The sequence below is a fragment of the Patiria miniata genome, unplaced genomic scaffold (genome assembly GCF_015706575.1).
Source record: "Patiria miniata isolate m_02_andy unplaced genomic scaffold, ASM1570657v1 HiC_scaffold_20, whole genome shotgun sequence".
In the NCBI taxonomy this organism is placed as follows: Eukaryota; Metazoa; Echinodermata; class Asteroidea; order Valvatida; family Asterinidae; genus Patiria; species Patiria miniata.
Genome location: NW_024037059.1, coordinates 8,072,100 through 8,093,801, shown reverse-complemented (window position 1 = coordinate 8,093,801; position 21,702 = coordinate 8,072,100). Strand labels below are relative to the sequence as shown.

General features: G+C 39.4%; 1 protein-coding gene across 4 annotated transcripts; it reads right to left on the bottom strand.

Annotated features, from left to right (window-relative positions):
- Nucleotides 1-1,866: 1,866 nt before the first annotated feature.
- Nucleotides 1,867-18,328, bottom strand: LOC119728302 (tenascin-like). 4 transcript variants are annotated; one of them, XM_038200484.1, is made up of 13 exons: nt 18,153-18,328; nt 14,976-15,074; nt 13,793-13,926; nt 12,259-12,464; nt 11,389-11,484; nt 10,464-10,556; nt 9,618-9,701; nt 8,329-8,424; nt 7,341-7,388; nt 5,896-6,039; nt 4,742-5,020; nt 4,113-4,388; nt 1,867-2,881 (listed from the first exon to the last, which is right to left on the bottom strand). In XM_038200484.1, exons 2-13 carry the CDS (start codon nt 14,985-14,987, stop codon nt 2,457-2,459), a joined length of 1,893 nt encoding a protein of 630 aa, XP_038056412.1. In that variant the 5' UTR covers nt 14,988-15,074; nt 18,153-18,328; the 3' UTR covers nt 1,867-2,456. The 4 variants fall into 4 exon arrangements, with proteins under 4 accessions (XP_038056412.1, XP_038056414.1, XP_038056413.1 ...); XM_038200486.1 differs by having other exon boundaries at nt 5,896-6,036; XM_038200485.1 differs by having other exon boundaries at nt 14,976-15,070.
- Between the last annotated feature and the right edge of the window lie 3,374 nt (nt 18,329-21,702).

Genomic DNA, 21,702 nt, shown 5'->3' with positions numbered 1-21,702 from the left:
CTAGGCACTAATGCTTACCTTACCTGTAAATATTTTATTCCAAAATTTCAAAGGCCACTTTACCCATTCATTTACACTGCATTTATCTTCACAAGAAAATACAAATTTAATTCCGATATTTCTTTACATATCTGAATCACATTATATAAAGTCATTTGTTTCCAAGAGAGAGCGAAACAAAATTTCAAAAATATATACACAAAAGCTTTGCCATGTACAGCATTGAGGAACATAATTATGTACAATCTCATATGGACAATATGTTACAAAAGCCAATCACCAGCTCCTTGCTTTCTCTTTGTCCTATCAACACAGATAAAGGCAATGATGAATCCATCTTTATAACTAGAAACCATGAAAGTAACAGACCCACAGAAACCACATTTTTAATACTACAATAATTCTTTCCACAAACTCTGTGTACAAGTACCCCTTAACCAGTTCGCGCCGGAGGCCGTGTATACACGCAAAAGTTCTGCGATATTCGGAACGGATGTCAGATAAACACGCAGGGACTGGGGCCGGAATATGTCAGCGACCCACTCGCAGCGAGCGAGGCCGGAAATATGAGTGTGCTGCCCAAGGGTGATGGCTTCAACCCGCCTGGCTTGAGGGCGAGTGAAAATATATCCAGCGCCTCGTTCCGTTCTTGTCAAAATAATCCCGGCGTGAACTGGTTAATGGTTGCGTAAAGATATAATATAAAGTATTGGAGACGCAAACACGTTTCATCTGTACACCTGGCGCACACGCTCACGTAAAGATGCAGGGTTTTGTGCACACTCAAGTTAAATTTAATTGTGGGTACTTCACCAGATACAGGTTAGACTCAGTACATGCAAACAGTGTGCCCATTCAGTCCACACTCACCAGTGGTCACATAATGCCATCAACAGACCGATGCTGCCACCATTTCAGTCGTATTCCCTGTACCCAATAACAGTACTGAATGATAATGTTTTTTGTGAAAAAGGAACCAGACTATTTTTCCTTCTAGCCCCGCTCTGGTTACAGTGATTTGAATGGGAAAAAATCAAGATAGTTGCAACATGTTAATGGTTTATTGTTCATGCACATCCATGACATTTTCTTTACTTAGTTTTTGATACTTAATTCTGAAATTTTCATTGTATTTTTAAACTTCCAGGTCTTTTTGTCTTTTTGTCTATTTTTATGACCGCTGAAAAAGATTTGGGCTTTAATTTTGATTATGGAAAAGGAATCTTCTACACAGCAGCATGACACGATTCTATTGAATACACTACACATATATTTACAACATCTTACACATTATTGAATAAAATATAACATCCAGTTCAACATGGTAAGAATTTAATGCTACATGTATGTACATTTTGAATGAAAAGGGGGAAATCCATTTATCCTCTCTGCATACTTGCATATACGGAAAACTTGATTAAAAATATCAATTTACCCGGACCAAGGAAAAAATGTGGCTTATAAAAAGCATTTAGCATTCACTGCCAAATATTTGGCAGTTTGAGTTGACATTATTTCTATCCACAGGCATACCTTGTTGTGTTTATGGCAGTGCTTTTCAATTTGAAAATACATGTGGCTCGGGATGGTTTTGTTCTTTGTAGTCATGGGACAGATAGATAAAATGGTAAACCGGTCGGAAACATCTCATTTCTTTTATCATAACACAAGCATGCCTGTGGAAAAACTACAGAGCATTTCAATGGGCTCTGTGCGCCCACAAAAGAGGGCGCCCTTTCACCTAGCAATGACGTCCCACGGGCGGGACATTTCGCTGGTTGACGCGTACCGTTCCTTGTGTGTGACGCACGTACACCAGGGGATTTGTACTATGTACACATGCAGTGGCCGCGCTTCGCGGCAAATGATTTGCAGTCAGGCAAGATGGCGTCAGTCGGTCACCCCCAACTGTACCTTCTTTGCCGGTGAGGGGGTACTTGTGAACGGAGCGGTTATACAGATATATGTAGTATTCATTAGCAATAACAGGGTCGCATATTCCAGGTGTGCTGTGCCTTTGTTTTTAAGCAGCAGTTGTAAATAATTGAATTTGCGAGGCACAAGTATCAACAAAACAGATGTCATCCATGTTCTACTGCAAGCACAGTTATAAAATTTGGAAGACATGTCTGCTTAACCACTCATCATACTGCTCCTTTCTACAATTTTGTTTCCAAAAGAAATCACCTGGTCAAATACGAAAAAGAATTATGTAAGTATACATATATTGCAATATAAACCATGCAGGTACATGTACAAGACAGTCTTTTCATTACGTATGTGACATTTTACCTCTGCACTAGAAAGCAGGAGGTTGTGGGTTCAAATCCCAACCGAGTGATTTTTCCAACTTTCACTCGGGAGGTAACAAACTGAGTATACAGTGTTTATATGTCGGTGAAGGGCAAAACCTAATATTGATCTTGACATTTTACCTTGTTTGCAGAATGACAATGCTAAACACTATGTGCTTGATGGAGCAGATGAATGCACTCAAGGCAATGGAAGTTGGTCCATGTGTGTCCAACTAGTTTTATTAAGAAGTCCTCTGCTTCTTTCCATTGCGTCGTCTCTGTTTCATTCCTCTCCTTGAGCTCAGAAGGAGCCAGAAGGCTCACTATTAGGTCGTGAACTTGAGTGTCATTTTCCCTGCGGTTCAGAATTTGATCAAGTTTCTCAACATGGTCAGTCTTGGCATCTTTGATTCTCATATTATCATCTCCAACCAATCCCAATGCCCCGGCAACCATTTCAGCCAGATAAAAATTCTTTTTAGATTCTAACTCAACCTGTAGGGACCTTTTCAGATCGATGGATTTTAGAACTTTTCCAAACGTTGTGCAGTTGCTTGTCCTCTGGTGAGTCTGGTCCTGCGTGATTTCTGGAAGAAATAAATACAAGATTGAAACAATTTTGACAGATTTTAGTCAAGTTATCACAGAGTCATACAGCAGATCAAACAAACATTCATAAATACCTAAGACAGTATTACCCATTCCTACTGGTCAAGAGCCCGCACCTGGCCGGTTTTAAACGGTTGATAAAGGCATGGCTGGCTGGTCTTAAAACACTTTTCCAGTGTCACATGAAATTTTGAAATCCGGTGCCTGCACAGTTTCATTGGTTGAACGTTCACATTCCTCACGTAGGCATGTGTAATACTACCAGTGAGTCAGTTCATAGTCCTAAATTCACACTACACTTGTACATCTGTGTTGTGTGCCACATCACGCATCATGCGCGATCCCGCGTCTATTCCCGTATAAGGAGTTGTTTACCAGAGGGCCTCACCACTTGTATAGCTAGAGGGGTACCTTCTTGATCGAAATCGGTAAAAATTTATAATTTTGACCTGTTTTGACTTTTGGACCAAAAACTTTAGATTTTTTGACAGAAAAGGTATTTATGGATGGGAAGAAAAATGTGCTTGGTCGGTATTAAACACTCTGTTTAAGACCGGTTGGAGTCTGGATGCTGATAGACTCCAACCAGTCTTAAACAGAGTGTTTAAAACCTCCAAAGCAAACATTTATTCCCTTAATAAAAAATAGCAAAATATCCCACTTTTTTGTAAGATGGAATCTGCATCAGGGCGATATAAATGTTTTATTGGGTTTTACCCTTTGCCGACGTATTCTTATGAACACTGTATACCCAGTGATGGCCGAGGGCTAGCGAGAAAAAAATTGCAAAAGATTTTCATGTTATTCACATGCAATTACATGTGATGTACCAACATAACCGTGCAGTATCTTTTTTTAAAAACTGCAAATGTTCTACATACGTGTATTGTGCATAAACATGCATGATATCATGCACTACGAATGGGATACCATCTCTCTGCTTAGTATGAATTGCAGATAGTATTAACAGTTTTGGGCAGTTTGGTAGATTTTGTACTTATGGAATGGAACATTCCATCTATAATCGAATGAAATTATTCTTACCACTGCACTCATAAATGGTCATTATTTGTGTTACTAACAGGAGTCTAGATGACTGTAGATGAGAGAAGCATGTATGGGGCTTTACACTTAAAGTGGAGAATTAAATGAAAGACAAGTTTCTGTCATGTCATTTGAACCTGATACTGTTTTTCCGTGGAGTCTTACCTTGCACATCTACACGTAGTTTACCCTCTGCTTTACATCTGAATTTCTGTCGAGATGGCAGCTGCTTACTGTCTACAATTCCAGCTTTCACACAGTAATCAAAACCTGGAGGTACGTCAGAGATTACCAACTCATCCTGTTCTGGTGAGACGATAATCCACTTCTTACAACTAGGTAGCATCATGCATGCACAGCTCTGTACAGCATTAATGTCAAGCTCCTTCAGACCTCTGATGGTGGCAGCGGTGCCACTCACTTCGACTGACAGTGGATAATCTGTTACAGTAGACAATTTAAACTTGAGTAAAATCATTATCTATTTTTCAACCGGGGAAAACATGATCACCTTATTTTATGAAATAGTCTGCACCTTTTCATGAGTTGGCATCTTAATCAAATCTAGCCTCTGCATCATGACCTAAGTTGGAAAATACATTAGAGACCAGAAACCATGCTACATAAAATGAGCTCTTGTTGCTAGGTACAGGTTAAACCTTGCCTTGCCTGGTACCTGTGCATATGTGCATCATTGAAACGTGCCAATGAAAAAAAAAATATGCAAAACTTTTCATCCGACGCTCAGTTTTAAGTTTGGACATGGTGTATACAAGAAATCTTCTTCCACTTACATGGCGTGGTGGCCTCTACTTTGTTCACCTCCTTCAGCGAGTCTTGGGCTTGGTGCAGTAAGATAGTGTACTTGACACCTGGGCACAGTCCTTCAAAAAGGTGCTGCAAAGCCGAATCCCATATCATTGCATCAGACCACTTCTGGACGGGGTCCTGGGAATCGTCTGCGTTCTGACAGAAAAACTTCATCTTCTTCCCCTTGAGTTTCTGGTTTGGATTCATCGCCCGGACCTTGATGCTTTGAGGTGTAGGGCACTCTGCTTCCATGTCACCTACATCTGCACACATTTTTAAAAAATGCCATATTTGGGGGAGTAAGTGAAGTACCACAAGTTCTTAAGACTCCCCACACTTGCATATACATGTATGCTTTTTTTCCCTTCCTTTTCCTTCAAAGATGTTAAAGTTTCTTGGATAAGTACCTCTGCATCAAGTGGTATGGTAAAACTAGCCTCCTGAGGTGATCCAGAGTGAATCTGAGGGACAAATAGAACGCTCCATGGACCATCGAGGGAGGATAGTACACAAATAATTAATGTTTGTGAGTGCAATGGTAAGAATAATATCATGAGGTGACAGATGGAATGTGCTGAGTGGAATGGAACAGTCCATCTGTTACTCACTGAATGAAATTATTCTTTGCATTGTACAAATGTGAAACATTTATTATTTCTTTTTATACAACACCTGAAAAAAAATCCTTGTCATCTGATTGGTCAGAGCTGCCAAAAGGGGTGACCGTGCAATGGAACATTCCATTTACAGTGTGGCCGCGCCATGCATTGAGACAAATAATCCAATGACACATGATCAATGACCCACCAATCAGATGACAGGAATTTATTCAAAGTGTTGTGTAAAATTTACTGTACCATGAGATGAAGCAGTCAATATGTGTTCTATAACATCCTACTCACAGATTCTCCACAGTTAGGAAGTATGTTTCTTAATGAAACAAAAGTCCCTTTTTCATAATCTTGTAGAAATTAGTTGAACAGTTACTTGCACATTTCCCAATTACCCCTTAATGAAATGTTTACACCGAAAAATATAGGGAGGAACAACAAATACTAAATATGTACTCTCAGCCCATCAAAAAACAGAATCTGTGGGTGAGGTGTTTAAAAGAGATTCTATCCAATGCAAAACTTACAATCTAAGAGGGCTCCTTCTACATCAGATATGGACCTTGACTTTGGATTGCATGTCAACCTCGGGAGCAACATCTTGATGGAACACCCACCAGCAAGTACAACCGCTAAACAAATTAGTACAATCACCAGGACAGATGTTTCTGCTAGACAAGAAAACAAATTGTAAGGTGTCACTATGCAAAATCGCTGTATGTATTAAAGAGGGGTGTGAGTGACCACTGATAAAAATAGCTGAAAACAGCTGGAACAAAAGTGTAAAAAAGCTGGACTTTGGAAATCTCCTATACTTTTGTACACAGCAAGTAAGGAAAAAAAGCTGAAATCCCAAACAAAAAAAGCTGAAATCAGCTTTAAAGCTGAGATTTCACACCCCTGATTAAAACCTAAGGCCAGACTATAATGGAATAAAATGTATAACAATAAAAAAAAAACCTGTACTGAAAAAGAACTGTAATCTAAAAGTATTGACTTCATTTGTCTGAAAAGCCTGAGAGCTCCAATTTGTAAAATGCATTTTGTGAAGACACCATTTTAGGAATTTGTCACATAACCTCACCGGCGTTTAGGTTACATACATTTTTCAACTCAGTTCCTGGACTTTATTGTATACATGTACTTTACTAATCTCAGGCAAGACAATTGTATTGAACAGTGAAATGACAGACTGCATTGTGACCTTAAAAAGGATAGTAATAAGAAACACAAATTATGTACCTACCGCATGTTTAAACAAATATGAGTTTGAGCCCTGTTTATGGTATTTGTTGGATTCTGGTTATAGATTTATCTCGATTTAGATGTGTATCTCACAAGTTGATGATTGAAGTTAGTAGACACACTGGCGTAGCTCTACAGGAAAGGTGATGTCCACATTGTCTACTTGATGTTGCAACTTAAAACCTTTTCTTTTAGAATGTCCTTTGTATAATGATCTTTTCAAAAGAATCTTCCAGCTGACATTTGTGAAATGGCGTCTGACTTTAATGATTGAACCAAAAAATGATCAGGTTTTTTTTATTTAGTTATTAAGGTAAAAAACAAAATTCATACTGACAGTCAGTTTTATAATTAGATGTGCCCCCTCCACCTTCAAATAATTAGCTGACTTTTAGTATAACAGTCGACTCTCGTTAGTACAAACTCTGTTAATACAAAATTCTTGTTATAACAAACATAAAGCCTTGGTCCCGACTGTGCATTTACGTGCACAATGAATGGGACTGATGTTCTTCTTAATACAAAATTCTGATATAACAAACAATTTGGCTAGGTCCGAACGAGTTTGTTATAACGAGACTCGACTGTACTTAACTTCCTTATTCCCTATCTCTCGCTCATTTCTTTCAACTTATGCAACCATATCTGAGACAGTCATTAGGTCAGGGAATTTCTTAGCAATGGACCTCATTTAGTAGAGATCTAGAACAAACAAGTTTACACTTACCATTGACATCGGTTTGGGTAGGAGGAATTTTTCCCTTGATCCGTGATTCTGTATTACATTAAACAAAACAAAATTGTTTGAAATTTCTTTGGTATACATTCTTCATAAAGAAAGTTGGCTATTAAACACTTACAGTAGAATGACGTATCGAATTCATACATGTACTATATATATTGAACACCCTTAATGCTTTCTTTCCTCTATTCCAAGTATTGAACACATTGTGGTTTTTAAACAGGGAATAGTATGTATTTGGGTATCATGACATTTTGAGAATTTTGTAGGGACCTAGGACTTCAGATGACTTACAGTGCACCACAGTATGTCCCAAAAAAAGTGTCTGTCCGAATGTTTATGAAATGACTACAAAACCATGAAGTAAGTACTCCGAATCTGGGCCTATGAGCTCCGTGCGCTGACAAAAGAGGGCGCCCTTTTACCTAACAACGACGTCCCATGGGCGGGACATTTAGCTAGTTGACATACACCGTTCCTTGTGTGTGATGCACGTATACCAGGGGATTTGTACTATGTACAGTGGTACGGCCGCCCGTCACGGCCGCCCGTCACGGCAAAATTGCAGTCAGGCAAGATGGCGTCGATCGGGCACCCCCAACTGTACTTCCTTTGCCAGTGAGGGGGTACTTGCGAACGGAGCGGATACTCCTATGAGTGTTTCATTTAATTTCCCTCATTTCTCACTGCCCAATTGTCAATTGATCATGACAACATTTTTGGACACTGCGACCAAGTTCCTTGTCTCAATCAATTTTAGTTCTTTCTGTAATCCGTGTGAAATCCTTCATGATGTGGTAAAGGACTGCGGGTGGGATTGGAATCATTTGCCTGGCTATCAATCATCACAGCAAGACCTCAGTTAAATGCTCAAGGGCAAGTGATTGACACTGTTTTTAGGGACAAACCGTAGTTCATAATTCAGCCAGCACATATTGACATTACACGTGTATCTACATGTAGTTGCACTCACCAGAGCAGTTGTGTCCAGTCCAATCCTCACTGCACAAACACTGGCAAGATGTAGGATTTAGTGTTCCTCCATTCTGACAGGATTTCAGTCCACATTCTAAGAATAACGAATACAATGTCATAGAAATTTCTTACCTAATTGAATCAAAGCTCTGTGAATTTCAAAACGAGTTGATAAGATGTAAGTTACCACCACTGACGCCACCAATGAAATTAAATAGTTTACTAGGTTGTAAGTAAACTACAATTTGAGGCATCCTGTATTTTTACTATATAAAATGACTGTACAATGGCCAAAGAGACAATTTAAGCGGTAAAAAAGTATAGGCATAGCAACCAACGCAGCAACCATAGGTCTGCGTGCACATGCAGACGAGTGTGTGCATTACGCACGTTGTTCCCTCGTGCTTCAGAGTTGGGTTTAAACATTTCATGATGGGGTAGTTTGGAAAAGTATAAGTAAATGTCCAACTCATTTTATATTGAAATAGAAATACATTTTGATTGAAATTTGGTTAAATTTATCAGTTATCTCTCAAAATCAAGCAGAATCTGTGGGTGAGGTGCTATCAAACAAATACTGACAACTTTAAAGGGAATATACATCACTTGCTTTTGCTGTAATTTTCAGAAATGGATGGAATTGGGGGGTTGGAAATATATAGCAAATATAGTTACACTGACTTTTTTTAGGTTTTTGGTTTGAAAATGCTATAAAAACCAAGAAAAACGACCATTTTCCTGTAGTCTGGTTCCCTGACTCCATATAAGAAGAAACAGAGCAGTTTACATACATTGGGGAATTGTAAGGTCAGGGAACCAGTCTAGCTGGCTCGTACCCGTTCATAGGTTTGTAATCGATTGCAAACAAGTGCGATGGTCAATTGGGGCCAGTATTTGAAAAAAAAGCCAGTTGTTTCCAACGCCGATCGGCCGATCAGCGTTGGAAATTGATACAAAAATACCACTATTCTTGAAAATGACAGTATACCAGGTGCCATGCATTTTACAGGATGCTTTACACTGTCATTCACTAACAGTCCAGCAAGGTATTTCAAAATGATTTGGTAGTTTTAGTTTTTGATGTTTGCAAATGTTGTATTTTCCCTTTAACACATGGTGTAGTAAAACTAGCCTCCCTCAGTGATCCACAGACTGTTCCATTTTCTTTGGCTACGCCTCGCAAAAACAGAACGCTCCATGGATCACTTTGGGATGCTAGTTTTGCCACACCACTCAAAGTAATATATATACTATATCATGACATCTTCTACAAGGCGTTGGACTCACCAGAGCAGCTGTCTCCATTGCACAAACACTGGCATGATGCTGGATCTATTGTACCTCCATTCTCACAGAACGTAAGTCCACAATCTGAAAACAATGAGTAAAATGTCATCGAAATTTGTTGTCTAATTGAATCGAAGCTCTTTCAATTTCAGAAACAGGTTACAGTACCACACTCAACAACAAGCAATACCTTGTCAGTTCAAACACGTTTGTGTCATTCATATTTGTGTCTCACAACCTTACAGTCCAAATGATTTCAAAAAGCACTTTCACGGTAATATGCGCCATCTTGCTGATGGGGCAAATGTACACGTGTAAATCAACCGGAAACTTTTGTGCTTCCAAGTCATCATGCGGTCATTCCAAAATGCGCCTGCGTCTAGCAATGCGTGTTGTTTTTGCCCTGCGAACAAAATGGCGCACATTACCATGAAACTACTCATTAACTTTTGCTACACGTATTACCTCAATTCTTGACAACAGGAAACAAAATTCCAGGAAAAGAAAAAATATGGATCAGTCTGTGAATAGGGTATCTTTATCTCTTTACACAAATTTTCAAACAAGATTTTTTGCTGCGATGCTATTTAATAACAACAGTGAATATTTTCTGTATTTTTTTTTTGGGGGGGGGGGCACGTGAGGGGGTCTAAATCCCCTTCCTCCCCTCCCCTACCCCACCTTGGGCTGCAAAATATAGGAAAATCAATGCCTGTTAACCCATTCCCCTTCCCCTTGACAGCTTCCCCCCCCCCCCCCCTTTTGAGCAAACGCTGGATCCATCCCTGGACAACAACAAATTTGAAGTCAGTTATGCATTGGTGTGTATTCACAGGTAGTCCTCACCTGTGCAGTTGCTCCCAGTCCAATCCTTATCGCATCTGCATTCACACGTGGCCTCATCCAGTGTGCCTCCATTCACACAGGACAGTCCACAATCTGAAGAAAATATATGCAAAGGTACATCTAATACACTCACTCCTAGCTCAATGGTCCCGTGGTAAAATGTCTGCATTAGTATTTTATAACTTGAAAAAGGTGTGACAATGATAAGGATTTGTCCAGAATATGTGGACTAGCAAAGTCATAAAGAAGTATAATTTTTAAGGATTCTTGTCTAAAAGTGTGCACAAATATTGCTTTGACATACCCCCAAATTGAAACCCATTGAATGTGGACTACCTTAAATGTGATATGGTTTGTGAAAACTGATCACATGGTGAATGTAAAGATTACAAAATGATCACTAAATGTACTGTTTCTGCATTAGAGCCAGCCATTTAAAAAAAAATCATCGCTTCATAATGTTTGATTAGGTAATTTTTGAAGAAAGTAGAAACCAGCCTTAGAAATCTGCTAATCTCAGATTGTGATGTTGGAGAATTATAATACAAAGCGAATTAGTATGGGTGTAGAAACAGTAACAGAGTATTTGGCCATTCTACAAATTTAGGATCCACAGTGTGACTTTCTCCAGTCCCAGTTACCTCTGAATTTTGTCATTTGCCATTCAAGTATCACTAAGAATCACTTCAAACAACTTTTTTTATTTGTTGGGTAGGTAATTTGCTATTCATAATCACTTTTAGGTGTAACAGGGACACAAAAAAAGTGGACCCCAAATTTATACTTTGAGAATGACCCACATACTTTTTATTTAAGTAGCTTCAGATTTACAACGTCGGACAAGAAGGAGTTTGAGTGAAAACTTAGTCCCATAAACTTCCTGTGAATTTAGCTCATAAATCTGGCCCAAAAATCAATTACTTACCAGAGCATGTAGGTCCATTCCAGTTGGCGCTGCATGAGCATTGGCATGCTTGTGTGTCTAGCGTGCCTCCGTTGTCACATGATTGCAGCTCACAAACTAAAAAGCAGAAAGAGGCAAGAAAATCCATTTTTGAACAGACTGTGAAAATTATGAAATTAAAGTATGTTCCACTTTATAGTTTTCAGCAAAGCGACAGGGCCTATATTACATATAGTTGAAATTTCATTTGATTTTTGACAACTTGGTTGAAACTATTAAGTTAGTTTCAGGGCTCACAGTGACCCTCTTTATCAGTACAGATTTTTAATAGGTTTTGAAAATCAAAATTTAGGTCTTAACTATTTTGAAGTGTAAAATTATCTATAGGCATTTATACGTTTTGCATTTTTTTGTATGAGGTAGCACAAATACATGTACATGTATAGCAAATTGCTTACCTCAACTTCTCCACACTAGATATTTTACCAACTCTGAAAATCTTGAACCAAAAAAAAATCCTTACAGAAGTAGGGGTATATTGACAACATGAACTTATGATAACTAAACTGTGGGTCAAAGTGATCTTTAAAATTTTCTTTAAAAGAATTTGTTGAAATGAATGCCAGAATTTTTTAGGCTTTTACTAGGGGCTTTACTGTGAGGCCTGTTGTTAATATTCAGTGGAGCAAGACAATGGATTGAAGGCAGCATTTCAATGCGTCTGCAATCTTGTATATCACTACAACAAGGCACTACCAACTGAGCTTGCCCAAGTTGGTAGTCTCTCATGGCTATGTCCACAGGACACCAGTCAGAAAACTATGACACTCACATGTGCCAATAGGCGGGGAACACGGCCAAAGCTTTATGAACTCCATTAACATAACGTACCTGGTTCTTGTGTTACCAGAAGGGCACCGATACAAAATGACTGGTTGGCTTGCTGATGAGGCTTTAAATACATATAACTGCATAAGTTAGGACACTGTCCCTGCTTTACACACTGTTCCATCACTGTAAGCTGGTTATTTGGCACTCTATAGGTGTTTACATCTGGACAGGGATTGCATGGTCTGCACTCTTCAAAGCAATAGTATCTGTAAGACACAAAACAAAGCAGAAGTAATCAATTACACACATACATACGCAAACAGAATATTTATGAACGAACCAAGTTTATCCTGGACCCTTTGCAGGTCCGCAGGCAGAAATGTAAATCTGAGTATGCGGGTTGGGGCATAGGGGGATGACCATGACGCAAATTCTAAACATTTCTCGGCAGTGGAAATTCGAAAGGTGGGTTGGGGCTGATACCTAAAGAAAAATCAAAGGGTCCACAATATGTGCCACAATCCCCCTCCCTCTTGGTTCAATAGAGTCCAAACTTATATGGCTTGTGCCATTTGCTGTATGCTGTTTTTGGCATGGTATGGGTAAGACACCCTGAGACCAGTGCAAGATGACTGTCTGTGCTCTTCAACAAATGTGATTGTTATACCTCTGTCTTGAATACTGTATTTTCATTTGCCTAGAACAATCACATGTTCAGTTTTAAAAATCATGGCACACACCCTGTGGGATATCACATACGTGATTAAGTTTATAAGCACGTACGTGATATCCCACAGGGAGTGTGCTATGACTTCGTGCATACGAAATGTACGCATGCGCGTACCCGTATGTACGCATTTCACACGTAAAACGCAGCGATTTTGCAGACGATCCCGATCAGCTGTTTCGAGCACGCGACATGCGTGTGAGTTGACATTCGATTGTCATGACTGTTGTGTTTACTGCTGTTTGTTTTCGTGATTTTTACATCAAAATCCAAAAGATCCAAGACATAGGTATAACAAAACAATTGTTGACTGGTGTGATGTGGGTTATGACATTTTTAACACCCTCGGGGTGCATAGCACCCGAGGCAAACCCTCAGATGTTCAAAACGTCATATCCCACATCACACTAATCAACAATTGTTAATTGCCTTTCTCCTGACAAATTTTCAACTTGTATACAAATAAATATAACCTTTTTTTTTAAATGGGCACTGCTACCTTCTGAAAAAAAAACAAACTTAGTTTTTAGGTTGCTTTTCTGCACAAACGGATCTGCTCTATGAGTACACCAGTTCCCAGTTCTTACTAAATTACCAATTCTAACAGGTGCCGAAAGCAGTCTACCCTGCGAAAAACTGAACTACTGTCAGACTACACAATTTGTGAAGTAATTATTTTCCATAATCAAATGTCTATTGCTGTCTCATTCAAAAGGGAACAAGTTTTGTTTAACTGGAAAATAGCAATTCTGTGTTCGAGGATAAAATACGAAAACAGCAGGGACAGAATTGTTTTCAGGTTCAATGCTGTTTTTAAAGAGTCATGTTTGACATAAATGCAGTTAACCATTGAATAACATTTCTTACCCCACTGGGCACGTTGCACCATTTCTGTTGCATGGATAATCTTCAGTGTCCCGATGTACAGTTATAGTTGGCTTAAGAACAGCATTAGTGTGCTTGGCTAAAAAGATTAGCACGAAACCTATTGAAACCATCACCTGCAATCAAAAACAATAAACAAAACAATGATAAATTTACTCAACGTTTAAGAACATGCATTACTAAGAAATAATGCAAACAAAAATTCAATCTAAGTCATTTTGTGGGGAAAGACCATAAGATTACATTTTGTACTTCAAGTTTCTGATAAACAAAATCGTTTTGAACTTTCAAAATAACATTAAAGTGCTTTACTTATTATGTTCAATATTTTTTTTGTAAGCAGGGAAGGAAAAGCATCAGATACATGTATGTGAACATGACAACATAAATGAGATACATCATTTTCAGTGACTTTATCAGCAGAATAACACACAGCCTACCCACCCTACAGACATGACTTTTAAACACATGAATTCTGTATGTGGTATTAGACATCAGTGCAAGCAAGCCCTATTTCCTTTTTTTTTCAATATCGTCAGGGTGTTTTTTGCTGGAAGGGACACAAGGGAAATATCTCCTGTCTCAAATCTTGATAAATATACTGAATCACAAAAACTCTTTAATAATAATAATAATGTATGGTGCGTATCTAACACTTTATATCAAAGGTCTCAAAGCGTTTCACAATTACCCTCGTTCATCAGGCCATGAGACCATTTTTCTGCAGCAGCTCGGGATCAGTGCAATCTGGTCTCTACCCTCACAGGTACCCATTTATACTCCTGGGTGGAGAGAGGCAATTGTCGTGAAGTGTCTTGCCCAAGAACACAAGTACCACGTTTCCCGTCAGGGTTCAAACTCACGTACATGTACCACAGCACGCGAGTCGAACACCATAAAAATTTAGTCATGACTAGTATGATTTTCCTACAGCAAAGTACATTTTTTTCTAAAGGTACATTCCTCAACAAATGTGTTACACACCCATGTAGCAGGCTCTGAGCAAATCGGATTGCTTTGAATGTTTCGAAAAAGTTGTCTTCATTGCGAAAGGTCAAACTTTTCTGCCACGAAAATATGAAAAGTTAAAACATTTTTGGGGTGCTCTAAGTTGCCATTGATAAAAATGCCTGTGGTACTTGAAACTTTGCTTTTCATAACTCACCAGTAGATCCATGTTCAACTTCCTTTTTGTCACGTCCAATGATCAGAAACCAGCTTATTAAAATAGGTAATCCTCACTTGGCTTGTTGGTGAAACCTGCCTGATTCATAACAAATAAAAAAAACACCATGGTAGCATTTAAAAACATCTAAGAAACTTAAAACTGTCCTATGATATGCACATGTAGGTATTAAGGGGAAAACATGCACATCTTGCACTTTTTTTTCAATATATTTTCTTTTCAGATACAATTAGCATCTGTACAATATAAAATTTAAAACAACAGTATGAACACTACATTTCTAATGTTACTACTACACGTTTAGCCAGAGATCTTCAAATTTATTGCTTTGATTGATTGTCACTTCTGATATAACAGGTATTTGTTTGCCTAATAGCCTACTACTCCTGAACACTCATGCGTGACTCACACAGTACCCTACACGTATTGTACTTGAAGTTGAACCACAATGAAACCGAAAGTGAAAATACATCAGGAATCCAATCATTTCTAAGTATTCCTAGGCTCCTGTCACTGTGTACAGAGAAAACAGAATCCTGGAAGCAATTTCCTCATCAATGTACATGCTTGGATATCACGCTACCTACGCTATAGAATATCCTGTCTGTAAGGTCAGTATGGCAGGGTGTGACTTCCATGTACATACATGTATTTCCCATATACATCCTGTTAATGGATTGTGAGTTCCTGCACTGTATATGTGGTATGAATGCTAGAATCAAACATAAGCTGTACAAAACCAGAATGCAATGCCCTCAGCCTCAATTACTGTTGCTGGAGGTCCAGTATGATATTGATAAGGCCCCCCAAAAAATAGTTCTGATTCTGGTTACCCTACCTACACTTTTTTTTGGTCTGCCCCGACCCTCAGAGAGAAAACAAAACCATCAATTACTACCTCTTACCCATGACTACACGCAATGATCTTTTTATAGCTCAATGATGTGATCAATGAACAAAAATTGTCCCCCCCAAAAAAAAAAAAAAAAAAACAAAAACAAATTCCCCACCTACCTGCCCTATTTTCAAATGCCATGTAATCAACAGCAGAAACCTTTTTTTTGGCATTACAATTATTCCATAAGTACAAATCAACATTGCGGTTATCAAAAAGATTCTTCTCCATTCAGTTTGACAATTGATAACCCCCCTCACTTCCCCTCAAAACAGAAACTCACTTTTCATATTGATGATTATTCTACTTCTGAAATCAGATTACTTATCTGATTACTTATACTAAGTGTAACGTGCCACCACGCCCTACACACCTCAATACATTTTTCTGTGGTCCAGAGTGAATTACACAGTGTACATGATATCACATTAGAGACAGATTTCCTTAAATTAATGGCTGGGTCGTCTAACACAGTCGACAAGTTAGACCCCCAGTTAGACACCCAGCAGGATACAGGCGAGAACCAAGACAATTTGGTCAAACCAAAAGAGAAGACCTGTAATGTAAGATGGTTTCCTGGCAAGAATTTGCTTCTGTGACTAGCTGGCATTAACCAGCCCTAAATTTTATCATTGGGTTGTCATTTAGGGCTGGAGGAAGTTGTTCACCAAAACCAGCTGCATTGGCAGGTTCCAAAAATTATTTCGAAAATGTGCAATTTTGTCCCAGTTTACATACTAACTTCAACTGGAATTCACCCAAACCTTGCCTGGAATAACCACTACACAGGTCCTTGAAGTAAAAAACGATCCACGATGAAGATTCAGCCTACAATTGCAGTGAAAAAAAGGAGGCATAACCGACAACTGTGCGGTCATGATGATGCTCGCAGTTTGTTTGTGCACAAACAAAGCGCTGTTGATTACCATGCACGACACAGCAAACCACCAGTCACACTTGCCAACTGCATGGTGTGGCGCGGCATGGCGCTGAAGCGCGCACCCGATGTTTGTCGGCCAACTTCGGCTGCCGTTCTACCTCTGCCGTGATGCGAGTGAGGCCTCATAGTTAGTGCAGCAGATAGTGCATCAAACAGTCGTCGGGTGCGCGCTTCAGCGCCATACCGTGCCGCGCTGTGCAGTTGGCCAAGTGTGACTGGTAATTCGCTGTGTGTGCATGGTAATCGACAGCGCTTTGTCTGTGCACAAACAAACTGCGGGCATCATCATGACCGCACAGTTGCCGGTTATGCTTCCTTTTTTGCTGCAATTGTTGGCTGAATCTTCATCGTGGATCGTTTTTTACTTCAAGAACCTGTGTAGTGGTTATTCCAGGCAGAGTTTGGGTGAATTCCAGTTGAAGTTTGTGTGTAACTGGGACAAAATTGCACATTTTCGAAAAAAAAATTTTTGAACCTGCCAATGCAACCAATTTTTTGGTGAACAACTTCCTCCAGCCCTAAATGACAACCCAATGATAAAATTTAGGGCTGGGTAACTCCAGCTATTCTGTGACAGAAAATTAAAGTCACTGTCAGAAGCTATTGAAAATATTCGAACGGCCATCCCCGGTCAACCAGCTGCAACTGGAATAACACTTCCTGAGTGAAGTACCGAAGAGACAACTTATCGTCGATTTGCGGCTGCCGAGATTTTTTACAAGCTGTCCAAACATATCAAGCCACCCAAACATGTCAAAGCGAGTCGGAAATCTGGCCAAAATTCCTTTTCTAGAGAATGTATCGAAAAGATATTTGTACATCAAGAAGCTTAAATGTATTGTTACTTTTCAAAAAGCACCTCTTGGCAAAAATGATATTGGTGACCAATCCAAAAGATGTAAGTTTTCATTTGAAGCAATCCCGAACTAGGAACAATCCGGAGTAGGAAAACGACAGTACCAAAAAAAAAAAAAAAAAAAAAATAAAAACATGTCAGTCATCGTTGACTGATTTCATGATTTTCAGTGATTGAGACCTGATGATCCCATCCCTCTACACCAACACCAGCAGATTAAAAACTTTTGAACAAAGGAAAGTGAAATACGTACTTATATTGGGTTTACAAAGAGCCAGTAACTTAAGCTATGTTAATAAATAGAGGTGGGGACTTTTATTTCAATCCACACGGATCATTTCGCAATGATTACTCATGAGCCAAGTAAGTGCCATTGCGAAACGCCAATTGACAACGCAACAATACCAAAAATGTAATGAAAAATCAGAAACCATTGGAAAATAATCGTGAAACTAAATGTCTCACCTGAATATATCACACGAAGGAGGAGAAATGGAGACCAATCACAGGAGAAATTTTTGGTCAATAAAAACGATTTTTACGGTAAACGTTCTGACTAACATTCCTAGAAACTTCCTGGGGAAATCCCCTAGAAATTCCGCCGCACGTACGTACGCGTTGCGCCACCGCCCTCTGTCGACATAAACACCATAAACACTATCGGACAGTGGATGGCGCTATTTATTGCTGACAGGAGAACAATTTTTTTGGGGGGGGGGGTTGTACTTAGGCGTCTTGACAATTACGCCTTTTTTGTAAAGAGAGTAAAATTAAAGTCCGTATCGTCCGTGCGTTTTGTAGTAGAGAGCGCATTTGCTTATGTCAATACGGAATTGCTAATAATGTAGCATCGATGCTCATTTTGATAAGTTATCAATCAAATACAGGGCGTAAACAACAAAATGATTATGTAAAAGTTTTGAACTCACGGCTACTGACTGGTTTGTTAAAGGTGATTCGTATGCGGAAGCAATTCAGACTAGTATTTTCCATTGACACTATTCGTCTCTGCGTGACCGCGCACTATTGAGTTCAAAACAAAGGCCAAACCCTTTATCAATGTTGCTTGATTCGGTTGTGAAATGAGCGGCTTGAGTGCGTCGTCGCAGTGATGGACAAAATGAACACGCGGCACTTTTTTTTCTTTTTTTTTAAATTGCCCATAGGCCCTAACTAAAATATTTTTCTGATTGGAAAGATGTTTTCGTTGTTGAAAAGCTAATGAACAATGCTTGTTAAACATGCATCAATCATTGCCGCCTATTTTTTTGCTTTAAAGCTGTGAAAAAAGGGTATGGGAACTCAACTTTCTTTACAATTAATTCGTTAACTTGATCTATATCTATTGCGTAACTCAAACGATTTTCTATACGCAGTCTGAGTTCGTGAACAGTGTATAGAAAACAAGCTAATGATGCTAAACACTTTGTACTTCAAGTAGAGCTATCTAACCACATCAGACTCAAAATTTAAAAGAGAAATACATGAAAAACAAAACAAAAATTAACAAAAATGATTACTTTCATTTTGTTTGATTGACCGTGATATCCTGCTAAATACAATGCTCCACAATGGTTTGGGCGTGTCTGTCATTCTAACGATGGGCGGAACCCAAGGGTGCAGCAAAAACTAACCATTCATTAGCACCACTCATTGTTTCAAGGGAAATTGAATTTGGAGCCTATATTATGTGTGATCCGGTAAACAGACTACCGCATTTTGTGCTTTACGATCCACGGGACTCAAGCAATTTGACGCGCTATTGTAAGCAAGGAGGTACGGGAAATGAGGTACCTCCGCAGTGACCGGCACCGCCTCTATCTCATGACCACGAGAGATGAAACAAAAGCAAACAACAGATGGACCGGCATCGGTATGGTTTGGTGGAGGGGGGGGGGGGGGGGGGGAATCTTAATCCGATTTATCCTGAAAGATTATCGAAAAGCTACTGGGATTAAAGACATATCGTTCACTGTATTCTCGAAAAGTGTAATGTTCACTGACCTGAAGCTTGAACAGATTAGGTTAATACGACAATTTTCCTTTTGTTTTTGAGTGTCATTATTATTGGAAAGGAACAACTATGTCAACAGTTGTCCTCCCTCAATCCTATAAAGAAAGTGACTTGCACTCAATAAATCCCACCATTTATTGACAGTTAACCCCCCCCCCCCCCCCAAGGGAGATATCTTTTTAGAGAGTTTTGACAAAATCTATAGGCAGGCCGAAGCTGATGGTCCCTCGTCCCCCGGCCCCCCCCCCCCCCCCCCTCCTGTCGAAAGGATCCGGACCGGGCCACTTGAATGCACGTCACAGCGAAATCGAATTCGATATACCCCAGTTACAAAATGGCCATTTTCAACACTTGGTAGACGAACCACAAATTCGGTAGGCCAATCGAACCGATTGTTGTCATTGCTTAAACCATTGCAGGACATTGGGGACTTTTCTCTTTTGATTCTCACCATAACGGGAAGCTAGATCTGAGACCCTCGATATCCAGTACTAATTTCAAATCCGTCTTTACAAGGATGGAAATGGTTATTGGATCTAGAGGGTAACCATACCGGACAGAATCAATCAGGGTTGTAAATGATGGGCTGGTTCCGGCCTCCACCCGGCAATAACAGTGTAACCAGCCTATAAGTACCAGCTTCCTTCGATTCTACTGTAGTTCTCAATTACACAGTAAGACTTTGAAATCTGATCCTCATAATGTATTTCCACCCCCCCCCCCAAATCTGTATTCACCATATAAAAATTACAAACCCATGAACAAGTTAGCGTTATGTATCCGACAGGATATTTTTCTGACTGAACCTATGAGATGGAGATGAGATGATTTTTTTTCATCGTGTATTGCTCTTGAATTTTGGAGTATAGGCCTCGACATCTTTTATTTGACTTACCAAGCGGTGATCTTTTTCGTTTGGTGTCTGATGAAAAGCTTATAATTTATTATAGCCTAATGCTACAAAATGAGCTTCCCGAATCGAACAATAGCTATGACTTTATTAAACCGTCATGTTGGATATGATTTTATAATGGGTTAGGCCAAGAACGTCTAACGATGAGACGTCAATGCTTTCTTTCCGTTCAGGAAGCTAAAACAGTATTAATTTAATCCACCTATAACTAGAATGGGACATCTCCAAAAAGTACGTGTGATGGTGGTGTCGGCAGGCCATAATATTGACCACTATGATGGGAGAGAAAAAAAAGAAGTTTTACGGCCAAAAAGCGGATCAGCTGCTATTGGATTGTACTGAAGCCTATCTATAGGTGTGAATTATGAAAAAGTGAAAGTTGCACGAATGGCGGTTTTCCAAATGTTATACAGTGATGCTCGCTCATATTTACACCACAGGAACTGGTTGTTAACTCGTCCTCGGTCAGAAATCTTTTAATCAAATTGGGAAGTAATGGTAAGGATTCGAGAAAATCGAAGCATAGAGAGGACGCTGGAAGTTCTCGATGTGGTGGGTCTGAATCGCCGTAGTTCCCTTACCATGTTTACGGTCCGTGATCTTGACAACTCAAAGATGTACTTTATGCCTTTCTTATTTACCGACTCAGATGATTTCGATTCCTTTGGAAATTACCAGCGAAGAATTATATTATCGTTTGCATTCTTGAAATAGATTTGGAGAAAACATTTTTATTGGACAAGGGAAAAGAAACCCTTCGTCTATATATATAGACACTCACACACGTACGTAGACATGAAGAAAGCTTAAAGGGTTATTGAGGGACGGGTGAAAGTGGCTCCCAGATGTGTCTAAGTTTATAACCATTTTACTCAACTCCGTCAAGAAAAAAAAAACAGAAGAGGTTTCAACGAAGCACGTAACACCCCGCGAGTCGGAACTTAGTCACCGGGAAGTGAAGTCAGTCGGCTGCTGAGGGCTGCACTCTGCATGCAGTGCAGACGAGGCAAGAAAGACAAACTAACCAGCCAGAAATTAGATTAGGGTTTGTGTCGGTGCGGCAGAGTCAGCCACTGTTTGGTCGGATC